The sequence below is a fragment of the Nipponia nippon genome, unplaced genomic scaffold (genome assembly GCF_047370975.1).
Source record: "Nipponia nippon isolate SJK-2023a ecotype South Korea unplaced genomic scaffold, ASM4737097v1 scaffold_3, whole genome shotgun sequence".
NCBI classification, from domain to species: Eukaryota; Metazoa; Chordata; class Aves; order Pelecaniformes; family Threskiornithidae; genus Nipponia; species Nipponia nippon.
In genome coordinates, this window is record NW_028262347.1 from 54074993 (window position 1) to 54094031 (window position 19039).

At 46.7% G+C, this 19039-nt stretch overlaps 1 protein-coding gene across 6 annotated transcripts; it reads left to right on the forward strand.

Annotated features, from left to right (window-relative positions):
- The first annotated feature begins 38 nt into the window (after positions 1-38).
- On the forward strand, positions 39-18706 carry WDR91 (WD repeat domain 91). 6 transcript variants are annotated; one of them, XM_087765638.1, is made up of 15 exons: positions 42-251; positions 2041-2220; positions 3703-3909; positions 4769-4852; positions 7038-7162; positions 8749-8926; positions 9197-9355; positions 11431-11645; positions 12079-12229; positions 13717-13811; positions 14138-14306; positions 15042-15213; positions 16073-16185; positions 16923-17120; positions 18051-18706. In XM_087765638.1, exons 1-15 carry the CDS (start codon positions 129-131, stop codon positions 18213-18215), a joined length of 2334 nt encoding a protein of 777 aa, XP_087621764.1. In that variant the 5' UTR covers positions 42-128; the 3' UTR covers positions 18216-18706. The 6 variants fall into 6 exon arrangements, with proteins under 6 accessions (XP_087621769.1, XP_087621770.1, XP_087621764.1 ...); XM_087765639.1 differs by having other exon boundaries at positions 44-251; positions 11446-11645; XM_087765641.1 differs by having other exon boundaries at positions 45-251; positions 15105-15213.
- Positions 18707-19039: the final 333 nt, after the last annotated feature.

The following is a 19039-nucleotide window of genomic DNA, read 5'->3' on the forward strand; positions in this document are numbered from 1 at the left end:
AGGCGGGCGCGGCAAGGCACGCCGGGAGCTGTAGTCCTCCCGGCGATGGGCCGGGCCATTTCGCTCGGGGCCGGGCTCCCCCCTCCTCGCCCGTGGGCGGGCGGAGCCGGCGGCGCCGCGGGGCCCCCATGGCGGCGGCGGCGGAGCGGACGGACGAGCTGGTGCGGGAGTATCTGCTCTTCCGCGGCTTCACCGCCGCCCTGAAGCAGCTGGACGCGGAGATCAAGGCGGACCGGGAGAAGGGCTTCCGGGTGAGCGGCGGCCGCGTCCCCCCCTCCCGGCGGGGCGCTGGACGCGGATGCCCCCCGGGGACGACGCGGTCCCTGGGCAGGCCGCGGGCGCCTCTCCGCGCATCCCTTCCCGGGGCTGGGCGAGGGGAGCGGGCCGGGCGGCGGTGGCGGCGGGGCAGGTCTCGCAGCCCCCGCGCTTCCCCGCGGAAGCAGCTCGCCTCACCCGCCCCGCCTCGCCCGGGGCTGGGTGCCGGGGCCCGGCCGGCCGCGCAGGCGGGACCCCCGCCTCCCGCTGGCGGGGGCCGCCGCTTGCGTACGCGCAGGCTGCCGGCGGGGGGGCGGTAGCTGGCTGACGGCTTCTCCTCCCGCTTGGCCCCGAAGCAGCGGTAGCGCGGGGCAGCGGCGGTGGGCGACGGGCTCCGTCCCGTCGCCTGGCTCACAGCCAGGGGCCGCGGTCCCCGGCCCGCCGCCCCGCGCCGGCGGCCGGCTCGGCCCCTCCGAACCCGCCGTCTGGGACCCTCCGTCCGACCCGCAAACCACCAGATGTTTCTCAGCTTCGTGCCGGGCGGGTCGGAGGAGACGCGCGTCCGAGAGGGCAGCGGCAGGAGGACGTCTCTTTGCCTCGGTCTTTTCCCGGTCATGAGATTTTTATCCAGCAGCTTTACAGCTCTGCACCTTAGCTGGGATGTTTGAAGCACCAGCTACCTTGCTAGATGTGTGGAAATTGGTGCAGAATTTGCCAGCCTCGAAAATACAGTTTCAGTCCTTTGAGGGAACTTCGTGTTCCTGTAGCAGCAGTTCTGGGCACTGAGTGTAGTGTTTTGAACGGTCAGATTTTTCTTTAACCAGCAGTACAACCACTACCTTTATCACTCATAAAACATGTTGCTTTTATTTTTAAAACACCAGCAGTTTGCTGGTGTTTAGAGGTGGGCAAACAGTTGATTTCATTGAGATAATGTTGTCCAAGGCAAAATTAAGAAGGGACTGCTGGGATCGCAGATTTATGTTTCCTTTATCTGTAGGAAGCCACAGAGAGAGAGACTGGATGATGTCCTAAGGCATTAACTGATGAGGGGAGAGCAAACCACATATTAAACAACTTTAGTAGTTGAATTTTGTATATGGTGCAGGTTTGGTTTTTTTTTTTTTCTGATGCCTGTCTTGGCTATCAGAAATCACTGAACTAAAAATCTATTCCCGCACCACCGTTCTGCCTTATTCATATTGCAGAAATGATTTTCAAAGAGACATAATGACAAAAAACATTTCTGTTGCAAATTTTTATGCCTGCCTTGTTAGTAGATGATGTTATTAAAGGTAAAGGTACTTCAAAGATTGCAGTACAATGGATCTTTCTTCCTCTTTCTGTTGGCTAAATACAGTTTTTTCCTTTTAGTCTAAAAATAATACTATTTTCCAGCTGCTGCACTTGAGTTTTCAACATTTAATCACAATATTTCTGTTTCGTCATTATCAACTGACTTTTAAAAGAAGTGGAAATGTTTTGCTTACTTGCAAAAAACCCCACCAACCATGTTTAACAAAACGTGATCTCTTTGTCAAAATCTGGCTATGTTCTTTCATATTTCTTTCCTTTTTTTTTTTTTTTTATTTGAAAGGTGCTGCAGAGTGGAAGAATGCTAATACAAAATGCAGAGTGTTTCCTGGATTAGGAAAATAGCTAATGCATAAGTGCTGGATTGTAGTATTTGTGCAGTTAAAGCTTCTCAGCATTAAGTTACAGAAAGTCTCTTGTGCTGGAAGAGCCCTCACGTGACTGCAGCCTTCCCCGTTTTGCCCTCTTTAGGTGGATAAGATAGTGGACCAGCTGCAGCAGTTCGTTCAGAGCTACGATCTGGCTGCCCTGCGGGATTACTGGAGTTATCTGGACCGACGCCTTTTCAGCCGTTTGGAAGATGTGTACCGGCCAACAGTGAACAAGCTGAAAACCAGCTTATTCCGATACTACCTCATCCATACTGTTCAGGTAGCGTTTGATTTTTAGGCTTCTGTCTTAAAAAGATCCTGGGCTCTGAAACCAGGCAATGAAATACCCTTGTGAGCCTCTGACAGGCCTGGTGGGTAAGGGACAAGCAATTCATGTGTCACGTATCAGGAGCGTAGTGAAGAGTTTGACGCGTACTCGCATGACAAGCCTGTAAGCAGGACAGGGAAGCTCAGGCGAGAGGTTAGCTGTGAGCAAGACACTCACACTTGGACAGGAAGGCAGGTCCCTCTCAGACAGGATGGCTGTACAGCTACCTCAGTCCTGCTCAGCCTCTGTTGATAACTTGGATAGTGGGAGAGATCACAAGGTTTGTAAACACCTTCTCATGGGGCATTGCCATGAGAACAGAGGAGGACAAGAACAGTGCTCAAAGCAATCTTCATAAGTTGAAGAAACAGGCAGAAAAAAGCCCCAAGCGCTTGTACGTAGGTAGGAGTAGTCAGCTGCTCTGGTGCAGAATAAGGAATGATTGAGCAGGCAGCAGCAGGGCAGGGAAGGGCCTTACTGCAGCACTGGGGATCAACAGGCAGGATTGTCTGTATTACTCCCACTGTAACCTGCTGGCAGGACTCTGCCAGTCCTTCCAGGCACTACAGTTCTTAAAGCATCGAGGGAGTTGGAGGGTCCAGAAGAAAAAAAGGTGACTTGAAGTTGGTGGAGTTGAGTTGTAGTTTATAAGAGAGGGGAGAAGTGGACTTCAATCCATACAAGGTAATGTGGGAGAGAAAATGAGTGAATGTTTTTTGTTTGCTTTGAATAGAACAGAAAATAATGAGCTTAAAATGGAGCAGAGATTATCTTGTTGAAACCCTAGGCAAGTCAATGGAATATATTACGCAGGGTGGGCTTTGGCCAACAGAATAGACAAATACCTGTCAGGAATTCATGTTTCAGTTCTTACCATTTAGAAGCAACGTTTCCTCCTTGATTCCATTCCCTGAATGAAAATCTTAAATAAAGGGTGTTGGTAGAGGAGTCAAAATCTAATGCACGTTTCTGGAAGTGTGCTTTTTCCATGTTTTGTTTTGCCCTGCGCTTACCCTGAGGCGTGACTGTGCTGTCTGAATAATGTATCAGATGGAAACCTTTTCAGGCTATGTCTGCTGTAGCCTTGAGTAATTTGAAGTATACTTTGGTGCTGTATATGAATGCTCACATTTTATGTCAGTGCACAAACTGCACTGTTTTAGCTGGAAATCAATATAAGTGATTAGTTCGATTTGCCTCAGTCTTTAAACAAGACTGGTGACTAGAAAGAAGGTCAGATTAAGTGCGTTTGTGAGCTTCTCCTAGTGTGTTTGAGATTCTTTTTTTTCCTAGATGAATCTGTTAACTAACCACTTGCTCTGTTGGGTGGTGAAAGTAGTTGTTAGTGTGTTCATAACGTAGAGCAAATATTCCTAGAACCCATGTGGTGGCATGAATGGAAGCGTAAGCCCTGTTCTTCTTGCTGTGTTTCAGACTGGCCGCAATGACAAGGCGCAGGAGTTTTTCCTCAAGCAGGCCTCTGAGCTCCAGAACCAGGCGGAGTGGAAGGATTGGTTTGTCTTGCCCTTCCTCCCTGCCCCAGACTCCAACCCCACCTTCGCCACCTATTTCTCACGCCAGTGGGCAGATACGTTTATCGTGTCTCTGCACAACTTCCTGAGTGTCTTATTTCAGTGTATGCATATCCTTTTTTGCAACTAATGGTTAAATCTCCCTTGCCCTGGTGTTATGCTTACTATTAACAGTGGTGCCAAGAATATAGTAGTACAGAACTTGCTGCTTTCGGGTGATTGTTTAGAGCCAAGACTTAATAGGAAGCTGGTGTTTACCAGAGGATGTTGGAATAGTTATCGTTCAATTATCTGATGATATGTTATATTCCCTGGGCACAAACAACTGCGGTTGTTGCTAATGCTGAACTCATCCCTATGCTAGTGACTAGAAATCTCCTGCACATCCTATTTTGAAGTGCTTTTGCTCTTTGCTTGGCATAGTGCAAAACAGGCATGCAACCTTGGGTCATAATCCATAACTGAACTAGCATCTCCTGTTAGACCCTTCTCTGGGTTCATATGTTCACAACGTTGTCTAGTGACACCTCACTATAATAGGGCAGTTCAACATTGGCTGAAATAACAGCTTTTGTCCCACACTGCCGAGCTCTGACTTTGATTGCTGATGGGCAGGTTTACACTGCAGCTGGAATACAGCTCATCGTGAACTGTTTCTTCAGCGTACACTAATACAGTAACATAACCTGTCTTGTCCTCCACTTCTGACATGTAAAAAGGAAGAATCTAAAAATCCTTGCAAAGCCTGTGTGAAATAGTGGTGCAAGAGTGAAGTACAAAGAAAGTACAAAGTTGGCTTGGGTAACCAAGCTGTTGCTAGTCTTCTGGCCTTGCACATAAGTCTTGCTATTAGTATGGACTGGGCAGCTTTGCTGTCTTACAGGCAAATGGCCAGTGTGAAGTGCTGGCTTTTAGAATTAAGCCAGGTGCACACAAGTTCTTGCCTTGGTTTTCTTTAACATTCCTCACCAGTTCCAGTCATTTTGAACTTTGAAGCTGAATGTCTCAGGAGCAGTCTCATACAAGAAGAAAATGAATCATTGCGGCATAAGGTCAGAACTGAAGTCACTCCTCAGTTGCTGACTGTATGAGGCTGTGAGTTTTGTAAAATTGGTTCCATCTATTCAAGAAAGTTGTAACTGTTCAGTTCAGTGCAGTTATTCCAAGGCAGATTCTTCTGTAAGTCCTTTGTTACTTTGGTTCATCTTCCAACTGTCTCCAGTTAACTTAGGGTTGTGATCATATAGTGAAATGCCTGTTTAGGGTATTACTGTCCCTCTGCTGGAGGTGACTGTCCCTCTCCCTGTGCTATCTGACAGGTGGCTGGATACTGTGCAGACTCCTTTCCTGCTACACTGGAAAGTCAAGACAAGCTGAAACTAGTGGCAGGTTAAGTGCATATATGGCTGACTTTGCATGGAAACTTGTGAATAGTATTCAGTTACTTCCAGATTTTAGCTGATGGAGCAATAGAAACGTGAAATAAGTTCTGGCAAAGAGACAGAAACCATTACTGCTGAAATGGCCGCTTCACCATGGTTGAAGTGCACTTAAAGCAATTTAGATTAATGGAAATGTTGTGAATGTCTGTTTCCCAGCTCTAGACCTTACAGCAAACTGTAAGAAGGGCTGACTGGTTCAGAAAAAATGTCCCCCAGCTCCATGTCTTGTTTTTGACAGTGTCATCAGCAGATGCTTAGAGAGAGGGTGTAAGAATATATACAACACAGGCTGGTCCTTCTCTAGTACAATTTCCTATTAGAGAGATTTGGGAAATCTACAATTTAAGAACTTTCTAAACTACAGATTGCATGTGGATGATCACGTACAAGTGGGAAGCTTTATTCCTGTAAGCAGGACTTTAGTTTCACTTCCTCAAACATACCAAGTAAAAGCTCTCTCTGTATGAATACTTCAGTAAAGTAAGTTTTGCGCTTTACCTCCTGTGTTACAAAACATTATGTTGTATGTTGTGCTTCCTGTTTCAGCTGTTTTTGTAGCTGACCAACACTGTTCATTTGTCCCAAAAATGTTGAAGTAAAATAGAATAATTGATTTCAAAAGGGAGGCTTTTTTGAGAAAGAAAAGGGAGGTTTGTCACTGTGTACCTTATGGAGTCAGTGGATCAGGCAAACTTTGACAGGAGGGTTCTGCAAAGATGGTCAGTGAATAGAGACAGCAGAATAAGGTATGTTTAGAAATAGAGCTCTTTTATTTCCTTCAATTTTGTATTCTGTACTTTTAGTCAAATTAAAGCTGTTCTTTGTTTGTGATACGTTGATTGATATCACTTACAGACTGCATAAGCATTCTCTGGCAAATACGCAGAGGTAAAAACTAGACTCCTTTTTTAGAGAACTGCTCAGGTCAGAAAAGGAAGCAGCTACCTATAGAATACAGGTTTAAATAAAAAAATGGTGTGAGTAAATATTGAACTTGATGCTACTTGAAATTAAGTAGTGATTCTGATTGCGCTGTTGAAACAATGCAAATACATGAATAACAAGCTGGATTTCTAAAGCTCCTTTTTCTTCTTGTGATTTCTTTCCTTAAATACTATGATAAAAGAAAAAAAGAATTACATTTGAAAAACAAAAGTATAGAAACAGAAAAGCCTGAGGAACTCTTCATGTGAACAAGAGTCACAGGCATAAACCACATCCGTCACAGAAAGCTGCATCCTGAGGTTCCTCTCTTCTGGGGGGGGCGGAGAAAAATGTCTCTTTTTCCATAACGTGGAGATAAATCTCTCTGTCATGCTTGGGAGGAAGCTGGGCAGGGTGTGGAGCTGGATTTCAGGGTGACTTGATGGCGCTGGCCTCAGTGCACCCTGCCAGCTCACCAGACCCTTGGCCGTGGGAAGATTACCTTCTAGGCTCAGTGCCCATACATCGCTGCTGCCAGTCACATGCATTGTCCTGGCCTTCAACTGCCTGCATGGAGGGGCTGATCAGCTCTGCCCTGGCTAGCTCGCATTTCCTAGCACCATTCATGTCCCTACGGCAACAGCCCAAGGAGAGGTGTGAAAGGTTTTAAGTAGGCTCCAGCTTCATATGTGTAAAGTACTGATTGTTTTGACTACTTGGACCAACGTGGTGCTTAGCCAGTTGGAACAGCTTTCTTCCCTCTCCACACTTCTAGAGTTGTTGAAATAAAAGGAGTAAACAACTTCAGCAAGCGGGAAGGAGGTGAATCTCTGTGACTGTCTGTTTACTTGGCTCACTTCTCTTGTTGTAGCTGTTTGCTTTGCAGGCTGAATCCTCCCGCATGAAGAAAGAGGAACTGGAGGTGGAACAAGCAGTTGTGCATCACAAGTTGCCTGCATATGTGGCCAACATGGATCGACTAGGGGACTCTGAGCTGTGAGTGCCTGCAGGGGAGGAGCTGGGGACAGGCTCTGCTGCTTTTATTGGGTCACGGAGGCTCCTGGAGGGTCATTTCCATGTTCCCTGCCCTGGGAATCAATGCAGAAAGACATCCAGGCAGAACTGGTGACCTAAGTGGGTTTAATGGAGGAATTCATGACTGGCATCTCTCCCACCATTTGGGAGAGAGATTCTTGCCAATCAGTGAGAGCCCAAGCACACATGGAAGTGATTCTGCTCTGCTCTCAGCATTACACCAAGGTGTTCTGGGCAGCCAAGGCACTGGTAGCAGTGCAATACCCTGCAGTGTTGCTCAAATGAAATGGATTATCTCTTGACTCCTGTTTTCTTTAGTGCTTGCGGTACAGTAGGTGACTGCCCTGTGTTATTTTGTAGACACTGTTACTGTATGACCCAAAGGGGTCGTTGTTAACGCAGAGATGCTTTCTTGCTTTTGCAAAGTCAAAGGAAGAGGAGTTTCTCTTCTGCGAGGCTCAGTTATGCACAGAATTCTCCATAAACTTGCTGCAGTTAAAGTGTGTTTTATGGCTACATCTATTGTATTCCTATCTGTGGAAATTAGGCAACACACACAGTGATACACCTTGTTTAATTGTTATTTAAACTCTTATTTTTCCCCCAGTTACATAGTCATGCAAAGCAAGTCTGTGTGTTTGAATTCATTGCATTATTGAGATTTTTTTTTTTCCTTGCTTTAAAAGGATCTGAAAGCAAACGTAGCTTAGCCACAAGGTATTAATAGCACTGCTGGGGCTTTGACTTTCTGATGTGCTTCTTTCACTTCTATTCAGACAGGAGGGGGGATTGATCAAATTATGCTGCTGACAATGACAAATAGAAGTTCTAGCAAAGACCACACACAAAGTCTTTGTTTTAGTCTAAAAGTTGTCTCATTAAATAGATTTAAGTGTTTGGTGAACTGTTGTGATAACTGCTCTGCACTCTGCACAGGACAGGCTACAGAGTTTAATTTGAGATTTTTTTTTTTGTTTTGTTTAACTGCTCTGTGTGGAAAGCCCTGATGTTCATCTGCACACATGGGGGAGAGGGACGTCAGGGATGGGATAATGTATTCCCATATTCATTTTGTCCAGTCCTATTAGAAAAACGTGCCTTAGAAGTGGCATTTCTCGTGTGTGCAACTTATCTCTTAGTCTGGGAGCCAGTTCTGGTTGCTTTTTCCATGTTTCTGCTCAGCCTAAAACCCAACTTTGGTAGAACAGTTCCTTCCTAGAAGAGAGGATAGCCACAGTGAAAGTGATTGTATTCCCCTTGCTCTGGGTGGCCCTACAGGGGATTCAGGAACAGCTGAGCCCACTGTCCCAGTGGCATCTCTGAGAAGTGAGCTTTGGTTACAGTAGTTACAATGATCTGCTTCAAGCCCTAACAGGATGTTTTAAAACAGTTTTTTAATGCATAGTGGTCTGTCGGCTTGGAAAGGCACATCTGTCCACCAGCTGGCACTTTGCTTGTTGGGTGGTTGATCAGGTTGTTTGGCTACACTTTCATATTCTGTTTGGGTTTGTTTGGGTTTTTTTTGTTTGTTTGTATTTTTTAATTAGTGATATGACCTGCAGCCAGAGGAGTACTGCACATTCTCTTCAGTCCCGGGGAGGCTTTCTGTCCTCTTTTCTCTCCCAAAGTAAAAAGGGCCCTTCCAGACCAGCCCATCCAAGTGGGGCTTCTCCAACACAGACTGGCAGTATGCTGCTAGGGAAGAAAGAACCAACTAATCACCAGGTAATTCTCAGCTGTGTTTGTTGAGAGGTATCCAAGAGTTAATTTGCAGCACAGCACTGCCTCAAGCTTTTGCTTCCACCTAAAAAAATAAAATGTCCTTTCCTTCCTTGCAAGTGTGTGCTGGGTCTGAACGCAGCACAAGAACAGCTGCTGTTGTCTGGGGGCTTGTGGAGCCCTCGCAGGTGCTTGGTTTCTTTGCCTCCTCTTTTGCTCTTTGTTCTGCAGCCTAGCAGAAGTGTAGCTTTGCCAAATCATTACTCTGCCTTCCAGACTGCCAAAGGAAAAGAAGGAACAGTGAGCTGTAAGGATGGGAAGAGCCACTTCAGTGGGTTGGTAGCAGGCGAGTCAAGTTCCCTGCAGCAGCGGCAGAAGCGCTTGCAAGAGCATGGGAAGGAAAGGAAGGAACTGCTGGCGAAAGGGACCTTCCAGGTACCGGGCAACACTGCAAGGCTGGGAAGCAGAGGGCTGGTATTTCTGTAGTTTGTTGTGCTAGGTGGTAAAACAAGCAGATGCGTTCCTGTTAAACTTCTGAATTGCTACTCAGATCTAACTGTATCAAAGGTTAATCTCTGTAGTTAATCAGCTCCTTCCACACTCTGTTTATTTCTGTGTCCCTGGAAGGGAATCAGTATTGACATTTCAAATGGAAGAAGAGTTGTCTTTTGTCATGGTCTTTTCGACAGCCTGGTCCTAGGGAGGGTATGTTTAATCCACCTTAATGGTTATGTTCAAATACCTTGTTAAAATCCCCATTCCTTAGTGGCAATGGGCTTGGCTCACCCATCCTGCCCAAGTGAGTTCTCTCCTGTGGGTTCTTACGCTGGTTTGTGCAGGCTTTGTGTGGGACAGATGAAAACTGATAGAAAGTTTTCCCAAATAGGAGTGGGAATATCCTTCACAGCAACTTTTGCTTTTTGGAGTTTTTTGCACTGTGTGTTGCAGTTTTGCCTGGGGGTGTGTACTGCTTTCTAATCTAATGAAATCATAAAACTGTGTCCTGGATTTTAACTGCTGAAGGTCAGCAGACTACTTCTGTTCACCTGTGTATTGTCTGGCTTTCAGCAGCCACGTGGTCAAAGGATACAGAGCACAGGAGGAATGATGGCAGCATCTCAGCCATGTTTATTTTGGCTGTATGAGACACTCTGCCTTGGGGGACAGACAGTGCTGAGGGACTGTTGCCTGTTGGCCCGTATGTGTGGCTGTTCTGCATGGGGGAGCGCTGCTTTAGAGACGAGGTGTTACTCCACCATTGAGCATTCAAGGCTATCAGAGAACTTTGTTTTAGATGAGCCATGAAGAAAATTTTTATTAAACATTGGTCGGAAAATTGCAAAGCCCAGTTTCCCAATAAATATCCTTTGACTTTCCTTTTTCTGTGATGTTCTGGGTTAAGGCAGTGTTTTCCTGGCTTTGTAAAAGTTGCTTCTGGTGCTCTAGGGGAAGCTGATACTATTCAGCTTTCTGTTGTTCTCAACACATGTGAGCAAAAAGGAAACTGAAAGGCATCACTGTTTCTTTCGCATGAGTGTCATTCATTGGTTGTTATCTCCCCACATTCACTAACATAGAGAGAGGCATTCTTGGATTGATTTCCCAATCTTTTCCAGCTTTGTGATTTGAGATTATTTGATCATGCAGTGTTTGACCCATTGCTCAAGATGTGAAAGTTACTATAAATAAGGCAAGGACGTGTTAGGGAACAGGGATTCAAACCCATCAATACCAATGCCATTTTGGGGCATTTCATCTTCAGAGGACAGTTTAGCAAAGGAATGCTTGCAGATGTTTTACTGGCTTATGTGCTGTATCTGTTTCTTGTTCAGTTTCTGGTAGCGAGGGAAGACTAAGCTGCTTTCAAACATTTCAGTGTGCTGCAGTGCAGATTGTGTCTCATTCAGATACCTTCACCTGCTAAAACTCCATTTGTTGTCTGCCCTGTCAAATTATGTTTTAAGCTTTTGGACTCGTGTCGACTCTACCGTTGTCATCAGTCAGTTGGCTGCAGTGGTTGACCCAGTGTGCACAGACTAAAACTCTGGCAGACGAGGATAATCCATCCACTGGGCTCACCATCCAACAAGAGTTCTTGTGCAGTTTTACTGAACTGCATATCGTACAGATTTAACTTACATTTCTGAATGCAAGAATTCCTTGAAATATGTTGATTTGCTTGTGAATCTGCACTCTAATGGCATCAAAGTGGGCCTCTAATATCAGCTGAGGTATGCCAAACGGAGATGTTGTGGTTCCTTTAATTCTTACAGGAAAGTGTATGGGTGGGCACATGGACAGGGATATAAGGGACTCTACAAGCAAGGAAGCCATATTAAATGGTGCACTTGTACAATACACTATACTTGTGCTCAGAAAGGTCCCTGGCAGGAGGGGTGTTGAGCTGACAATGCTTCTGTTTCAGTGCAGCTTCTTGGTTTTTTCTCCCAGCAGGCTGGGGTGGCCGAAGAGCTTAATCTGGAGCTGCTGCTTCCTTATATTTCACACAGGATTTCTTCCTTCAGGGCCAAAGTGCTGAGAAGAAAACAGATATTAGCACAGCTGAGACAGAGCCATGCTCAGAGCTGCATGCTGAGCAAGCAGAGACTTCAACCAAAATGCCTACCAGCAGTGCAGAGGCTGTGGGGGTCCGGCAGGAGCAGCCTTTCATTGTCCTGAGCCAGGAGGAGTATGGGGAGCACCATTCGTCCATCATGTACTGCAGGTAATGGACTGACAGAAGAGGGCTTTCTTGTAGAAGCCTCTGTAGAGAACCAGTTGTGTCTGGCCTCTTTCTCCCAGCATGGTGTGCGTGTACTCTTGGTTGTAGGGCAGTTGAGTTGGTGTGGCTGAAAATAGCCTGTAGCTTGTGTAGTGAGAATGGGCAGAAATTTTTGTGATTGGGAGATGCCAGCCAAGAGGAAACTCCCTGGGAAAGCAGGATGATATTGCTTAAGGGCATTATGCTTTGCATGTGGAGCTTGGTGTGCTTCATTGTGCCAGTTATTGTGGACTGAACAGGAAGTGGTGCAAGGAAGTTCCGATTCCTGCAGAAGGAATTGGTGTGTGGCCAGGAGAGGAAGGATTACTGGGGTATCTACTTGCATCCAAGAACTTTAAGGGAGGAAAATATCCAATCTGTTTCCTTCTGCACATAGGGTTGATTGTTCTGGACGGAGGGTGGCCAGCTTGGATGTGGACGGGGTCATCAAAGTCTGGTCTTTTAACCCCATAATGCAAACTAAAGCTTCATCCATTTCCAAATCTCCGTTGCTGTCTCTGGAATGGGCGACCAAGCGTGATCGGCTGGTGAGTAGTCTGCGTGCAGAGGCTCGAGAGTCACAGCAGGTGATTTGGGGCTGTGTTGCTACGTGTTGCTTATTAACTTCTCAACAGCTGCATTGTGGATAAGATCGGGCAACAGTTAACTTCCACTTTAGTGGGACATGGGAAACTGAAGCCTGTAGGCTCTAAGAAAAACTCGAGTGGGGAGTGTGCTCTGTGTGTTGAGCAAGAAATTCACCACTGGTTGCCCTGAGACAGAAGTTCCCAAGCTGCAGTGCGGGTACAGCTGCAGGATAGAAGTAGCTCCTTTAAGAGAAGAGCCTCTCTCCAGGCAGAGCAGGCAGCCACTTGTAAAGGCAGGCAGAAGCAACCTGATACAACAGTCCATGGAAACCCTGCAGCAGGGAGCTGTGGAACTTTATGCACACCCTGAGCCAGAGGCAGGGAAGGGAGAGCAGGGCTGAGGAGCAGGGGTGTGGTGTTGGCGTTCTGCTTGTGCAGGTATGAAAAGGGCTTCATAGCCAGTTTTATACTGATGCCTTATGAGTTGGGGGTTGGTGTGTGCATAAGGAGCTCGAGGCTTGTTTAAATATCATGACAGTTTAAATGTTTCCTATAGCACTTTTTCTCTAGTTCTGTTACTAGAGAGGAGCCTTAAATGGTATGCATTCTTCAGAGTCCTAGAACTGTTGCTAGTGTTTCGTGCCTTCCCTTGGTGAAGAGACAGGGCTGTGTGAGAAGGCAGGCCTGCAACTGAGGGAATATTGTTCACATTCTGGCACTGATGATGTGTTGCTGCTAACCCCACAATGCCACCCATGAAGAGCTGGTGCTACAGCTTGTCTCTTTCTTTTCTTTTACTCTTAGAAAGGAAGTTGTCCATGCAGTTGTTCTGATGTTTCTTCTGCATTGTGGAGTTTATTTCCTGCTTGCTGATAGAAAGATTCTTCTTTCTGAAATATATGGGGATTCAGCAGCAAATCAGGCTCTGAAGTGAGAAGGATCTGGCTTGCTTAATTTTCTTTGATAATACATCCCTCCATGGTTTTACTTTTGATTTAAATTGTAGCACTACTGATAAAGCATGTGTGAGCCCTTCTGAATGATTTCATTCTCACCCGGATGAAAGGAGGTGGCTTCTACTTGGTTTTCTCTTAAACTTAGATTGTTAATTCTGTGTTACTCTTTCCTTGCTCCCCTAGATATTGAGACTCCACATGTGTTTTGCATCCTATAATGTTGAGCCATACTCTAGAAAGTGGCTTTTACTCCACCTTGGTGCCTATCAGATCTTTTTCTCACTGGAAAGCGGTGCTTTTACTCTGACTTCTGTGGCTCTGGGGTAGTCCTACTCAGCGTGATATGCACAGAAAGACAAGATGTACCCCAATGGAGTGATGTTTAATCAAATGCATAAGTAGAAAAAAATTTACTATGTGGTGTTGGTGGTTGTTGGACAGCATCATTGTACTCACTCACACTCTTTCCATTTCCTCTTTGCTGGTTTCAAGCTACTGCTTGGCAGTGGGGTCGGGACAGTTCGTCTTTATGACACAGAAGCGAAGAAGAATCTCTGTGAAATCAGCATTGATGAAGACATGCCCAGGTAACTCTGGAATACTGATTTTTCATATATAAATATAAATGTTGTTGGTTTTGACTGTGAAAAGGTAGGTGAAGTCTCAGTGTTCCTGCTGCTTTCCTGCAACTGCAGGACTATCTAGCCTTCATCCAGAGGGAAGTCCCTGTCTGAGCAGCATAAAACTGCTCAGTTAAGTGGGAGACACTCAAAATCTGTCTAAGCACGTGAATCCTGCCCTCCTTTACAGTGTATCCTGTCTTGCAGGGTCTTAATGGGAGAGCTCGTAGTCGAGTGTTGTGCTTGAGGCAGCTATTGGAGAGAGGCAATTCAGACTGTTTGCTGTGTTTCAGGATCCTCTCGCTTGCCTGCAGCCCAAGTGGTGCTTCCTTTGTCTGTTCTGCGGCAGCTCAGAGCCCCATCTCCCACATGGACTTCTCAGTAGTCAGCTCCGGCGGCAGAAGCATGAACCAAGTTCCTGGGAAGCTGCTACTGTGGGACACTAAAACGATGAAGCAGCAGGTACTTGCTGAGTTTCTTTTCTTTCTCAGTCTGCTTGCTGAGAATGAGTGTTTTCTCTTTCAATGTGCAGGAGCCCTCTTTCTAAATTATGCTGACTTTCTTCTGAATACCCTTCTTTTCCCCCTTCCTCCTTTCCCATCTATCACATGCAGAATAAAAATTAATAGTGTAAGTAGCTGCTGGGTCTGGGTGAGGTGTTTTTGGTTTTTTGGCATGTTGGCGTTTTTTGAGGGATTCTTCAAAATAGTCCATAGCCTTGTTTCTATCCTGCCTGCACAGTTTGACTGGAAATGTCCCAAGTGGATTGAATCATGCTTTGCTCAGGCTTTCTCCAGTTGAGCTATATTGAAGGTTTTTTCTTTGCTGCTATTTCTTCTGCCCTCCCTGTTTTTAAGTGCTGCTTTCAGAGGTTTTATCTGATGTCATCTTCTCCATTGTTTCAATTTAGATGGGTCAGATTCTGTCAGGGAATCCTCGTCCCATCCCTCACCTTTGCTCTTAAGAAATGCTGTCCCTGATGTGTAGGAGAAAGCAACATACTCAAGCTAATGCCTGCCAGAAGCTGGTTTTGCAGCCTTGAGGCCATGGCCAAGAAAGCTGTGGCTTGGCTGAGGTGAACTGTTGGTTTAGTGTCACAGTAAAATGTAGCTGCCAACCTGTCTGTAGTTATGAGAGGTGTAGGGCTCCAAACTGGAGGAGTTCTTGCTACTAAATACCATCTTTCCTCCCTGCCAGGAGATCAGCTCCTCAGCACCCCCAGCTTCGTTTCTTGGCATTAATGCAGAATTTCCCTTCCAGCTGCAGTTCTCCTTGGAGCCTGAGCCCATTGCTATTAACTGCACAGCCTTCAACCACAATGGCAACCTGCTGGTCACCGGGGCTGCAGATGGGATTGTTCGTCTCTTTGGTATGTTGAAATTGGGCAGTGTGGTGGCCCCTTGGTGTCCCCAGTCGGCTGCCCCTAGCACTCTTCTTCTGCCAGCAGGGAGGCAGCTGTGGGACATGCCTGACCACCAAGGTAGACGCTACTTTCTGTCCTCCACAGTAGCTCTCAGGAGTGAATTGGCATAAACTTTCTCTGGGGGACATTGGCTGGAGACCCTGGTAGTGCTGCTGCATTTGCGTTTCCCTCCTGCTGAGGAGCAGAGTTAACTTGTCCTTGAGCCATGTGGTCTTGGCTGTGCCATATAGCAGTACCACTGCCAGAGGCTGTCTTGAGGAAATGAATTAATGTGTGACCTTCCAGTTGAAGGCAAGGACTTCACATCAGTCCTTCTTCTCTGAGCAATTCCTGTTTCTCAGGTTTTGTTCTCTTCAGCCTGTCCTTGTGATAAAGGCAGTTTGGGCCTCCCTCTTACGTGAATGAGGGATCTGCTTCTGGCCCAGGTGCTGAGCTGGAGGCTGCAGTCCCAGGTCAGTGGGAGGGCAGAGCTGGCAGCAGCTGTGAGGGTGGACAGGGTAGCAAGGGGAGGAGAAGAAGAAAGGTGACAGTGGGGCTTGGATGCAGAATGCCTGTAGTTGACAGTGAGCATGTGAGCAGCCCTGTAAAGCTGGAGGAAGAGGTAGCTAGTTACAGGGAATGATTTTTGTGGCCAGTGTAAAAGCCACATGCTGGAGAATAAGCACAGGGTTCTGAGAGTGGATTGGGCTCCCCCAGGCTGGTTTAGAGGGCTGGGACAGAGACCTTATGAACGTAAAGGGCCTCTCTCTCTTCACCTCAGCTCTGTGCGAGTACAAGGAGTGTTCAGTACTGGTTCTTCCCTCAGATATGCAGCAGCATGAGTGTGCTATGAGCTGGAAGGCACACGATGGGGAAGTCTACTCCGTTGAGTTCAGCTATGATGAGAACACAGTCTACAGCATAGGCGAGGATGGCAAGGTAGGCTCTGGGCAATCTTCTACTGGTCACCTGGGAATAACATCCCTTCTGGAGTCTTCTCTGTATGGTGGGAATAGCAGTAAAAATACCCTCAGAATCTGGAGGATCCACAGGCTACTAACTGTAATCTTAGGTGTGCAGCACCACCCTGCTGCATGCGGTCTCTTCAGAGAGAGTGGCTGGAATGCGTATTAACAGCTGGAGCTGTCTCGGACCATGTCTGCAAATCCTGCTGTTGGTGACATCCCCTTCCTAGGGAATCCGTGTGAAGATGACCTCTTTTCTGTGCCGCTGAGATCACCATGTTTGAAATCTGGGATTCACCAGGGAGCAGATGCTTGACCACTTTGCATAAATTTCCTTGTCAGCAGCTCCCTGCTGCTTATAATAAAGGCTTCAATTTCTGCAGTTCCACAGTCTTCAGCAGTAGAGGTGTGGCTCAGGCAGGGAGACTGCCTGAAGGTTTGGGTCCTTGGCTGATGAGAGTTAAGTGAATTCCCACCAGGACCCTGCATGCAATGTGGAAGGACACATAGGCAGCAGTGCTTGTGGAAGGTAGGGCATATGTTTGCCTGGATAGTAGGCACTCTTACAGCCTTTGCAGCCTGTGTTTTATAAATATAGGCGCTTAAATATAGATGTTAAAATGCCATCTTCTGTTTGTGAGGAATGGCCCCTCTACTTTCATCCCCGTCAGTTTAACTATGGGCTTTTGTCGTCTCTTTTTGTCATTCTAGTTTATTCAGTGGAATATTCACAAAAGTGGCTTGAAGGTGTCTGAGTACGATCTCCCCAGCGAAGCTACAGGTCCTTTTGTTCTGTCCGGGTACAGTGGTTACAAGCAAGTCCAGTTCCCACGAGGAAGGCTTTTTGCTTTTGACTCTGAGGGCAACTATATGTTGACGTGTTCTTCTACTGGGGGAGTCATTTTTAAGGTAAGTCTGTAAAGTGATAGGGAGTACTCTTATGCATCCATACAAGTTCTTGTTACAAGGCTGCAACAGCAGCCACTGGAAGTCCTCAAGCAGCACCTAGCCATCCCTGCTCTGTGAAAGTTGCTACTCAGTTTCAGGCTGTGTGCATTTTAGCAGTGTGTGGTGTTTAGCAAGTGTTTGAACCCTCTGTAAGTGTTTGGTCCTCTGTACGTAGCTAGAGTATGTGTGCTCCTTGTTTTTAAACTTAGCTGCAGCAGTTTTCCTTAGTGTCCAAGTGCCTGGGACAAAGTTTTTTATTTCTTTTTTAATATATTGATGCATGCCAGTTCAATGCAAAGTGTATGATTGTTGACCGATGCTCATCTTTAGTCTGCCTTGTGTGCTTGCTGATGTTATGTTAGTCCCAGCCTGATCATCTCCTCTTACCGTGTACTGAAATGAAATGAGGGGTAAGGCTGAATGGCTCCAAGTACCCAAACTTCTGTGTCGCAGTAACAAGAGGTTACTGATCGCATGCCCTTTGTGTGCTTCCTCTTGAGTGAGTACCCATCAGTATAAGCCATTGCAAGGCAGATTAGATGGAATTCTTACTTTGCATCTGGGGCATTCAGAGCACCTGCACTAACATGAGCTATAGCTTAGGCTTATGTGCTCCTCATCAGTGTGTGCTCTGAGCCTGCCTTGTTCAATTACTGCAGCTCAGCTGATGTCAGACACTGAGCTGCTTGAGAACATGTGCTTCTGTCTTGAGACTAGAAATTTGCTTCCTTGTGTGTGCTGCATACATCTCAACATCTTTCTCATTTTCTGCCTAATTATGTATGCTGATAGGGATATGGAGTCTGTAGCAGGCTTTGGCTTCTCTTGTGGGTGCACTGCCCCCACTGCAGAAACTTGCCTTCTTAAAATCTTATGCTTTCCTCCTTCTAGTTAAATGGTGAGGAAAAGGTTCTGGAGAGCTGCCTTTCCCTGGGAGGACACCGAGCTCCCGTTGTCACAGTGGATTGGAGCACGGCCATGGACTGCGGGACCTGCCTCACTGCCTCTATGGATGGGAAGATTAAATTAACAACCTTACTGGCTCAAAAGTCTTAACCTGGACAGTGCTGAAGGGCAAGAGCAGCAGACTTGACAAAAGCAGTGTTAACTCCACAGGAACAAACTGCATGGGAGAGAAGGCAAACCACAGTCCCTCTTCTCATTGTAGCTTTTGCCTCTTGACAAACGTTAAATACATTTGCCAAACCACTGTGCAAGGGAATGCTGGTATGGGACCGGATCAGTGGCAGCACTGAAAAATAAGTCTCCACTGACCCATTGCAGCAGCTGGACTCCCTCCATTAGGGAGTCTTGAGTAGCATGTGGCTAGAAAGCTGCTGGGATCATGTCAGGAGTTCTGCAGAAGAAGGTGAGGCTGGAGGAGGCATGCATGAGGTAGCACAGTATATGATGATAAGATGGCTCAAACTGGAAAGGCTGGTGCAAAACCAGAGTATTCTTTCGGTATAGCATTTGTTGTGCTTGTTTGTTTGTTTGGGTTTGGTTTTGTTTTGTTTTTTTCCCTAAAAAGAAAATATTCCCTTGCACTTGGTTTCTGTGCTCTCTTCAGCTGTTGCTGTAAAACGTGGAGGGTGGCTGGGGCAGTGATGTGCCAAGAAAGTCTCCTGCATGGAGAAAAGACCTCTGCAAGGCTGCCCAGCCCCTGCAACCCAGAGGAAAATGTGCATCAGGTCCTCCGTACACGGCGCCAGGCCCATGAAGCATGTGACCCCTGTCTGGAAACCAGGGGGGCAGGAGAGGGCCTGCAGGATGCCAAAGCAAAGTGCTGGGGAGCTGCAGCCCTGCTCCGTGGGCTAACCTGCTGGCAGACCATCCTGGGGACCACACCTGGTCCTGCTGGTTGGCTCCTTTTTGCTGGC

Excerpts from the sequence above, each read along its gene's own strand:
- WDR91 (XM_087765638.1), top strand. The coding sequence starts at position 129 with ATGGCGGCGGCGGCGGAGCGGACGGACGAGCTGGTGCGGGAGTATCTG. Across the intron at positions 2,221-3,702 it reads ACCTCATCCATACTGTTCAG|ACTGGCCGCAATGACAAGGC; the intron begins GTAGCGTTTGAT and ends GCTGTGTTTCAG. Across the intron at positions 13,812-14,137 it reads ATTGATGAAGACATGCCCAG|GATCCTCTCGCTTGCCTGCA; the intron begins GTAACTCTGGAA and ends GCTGTGTTTCAG.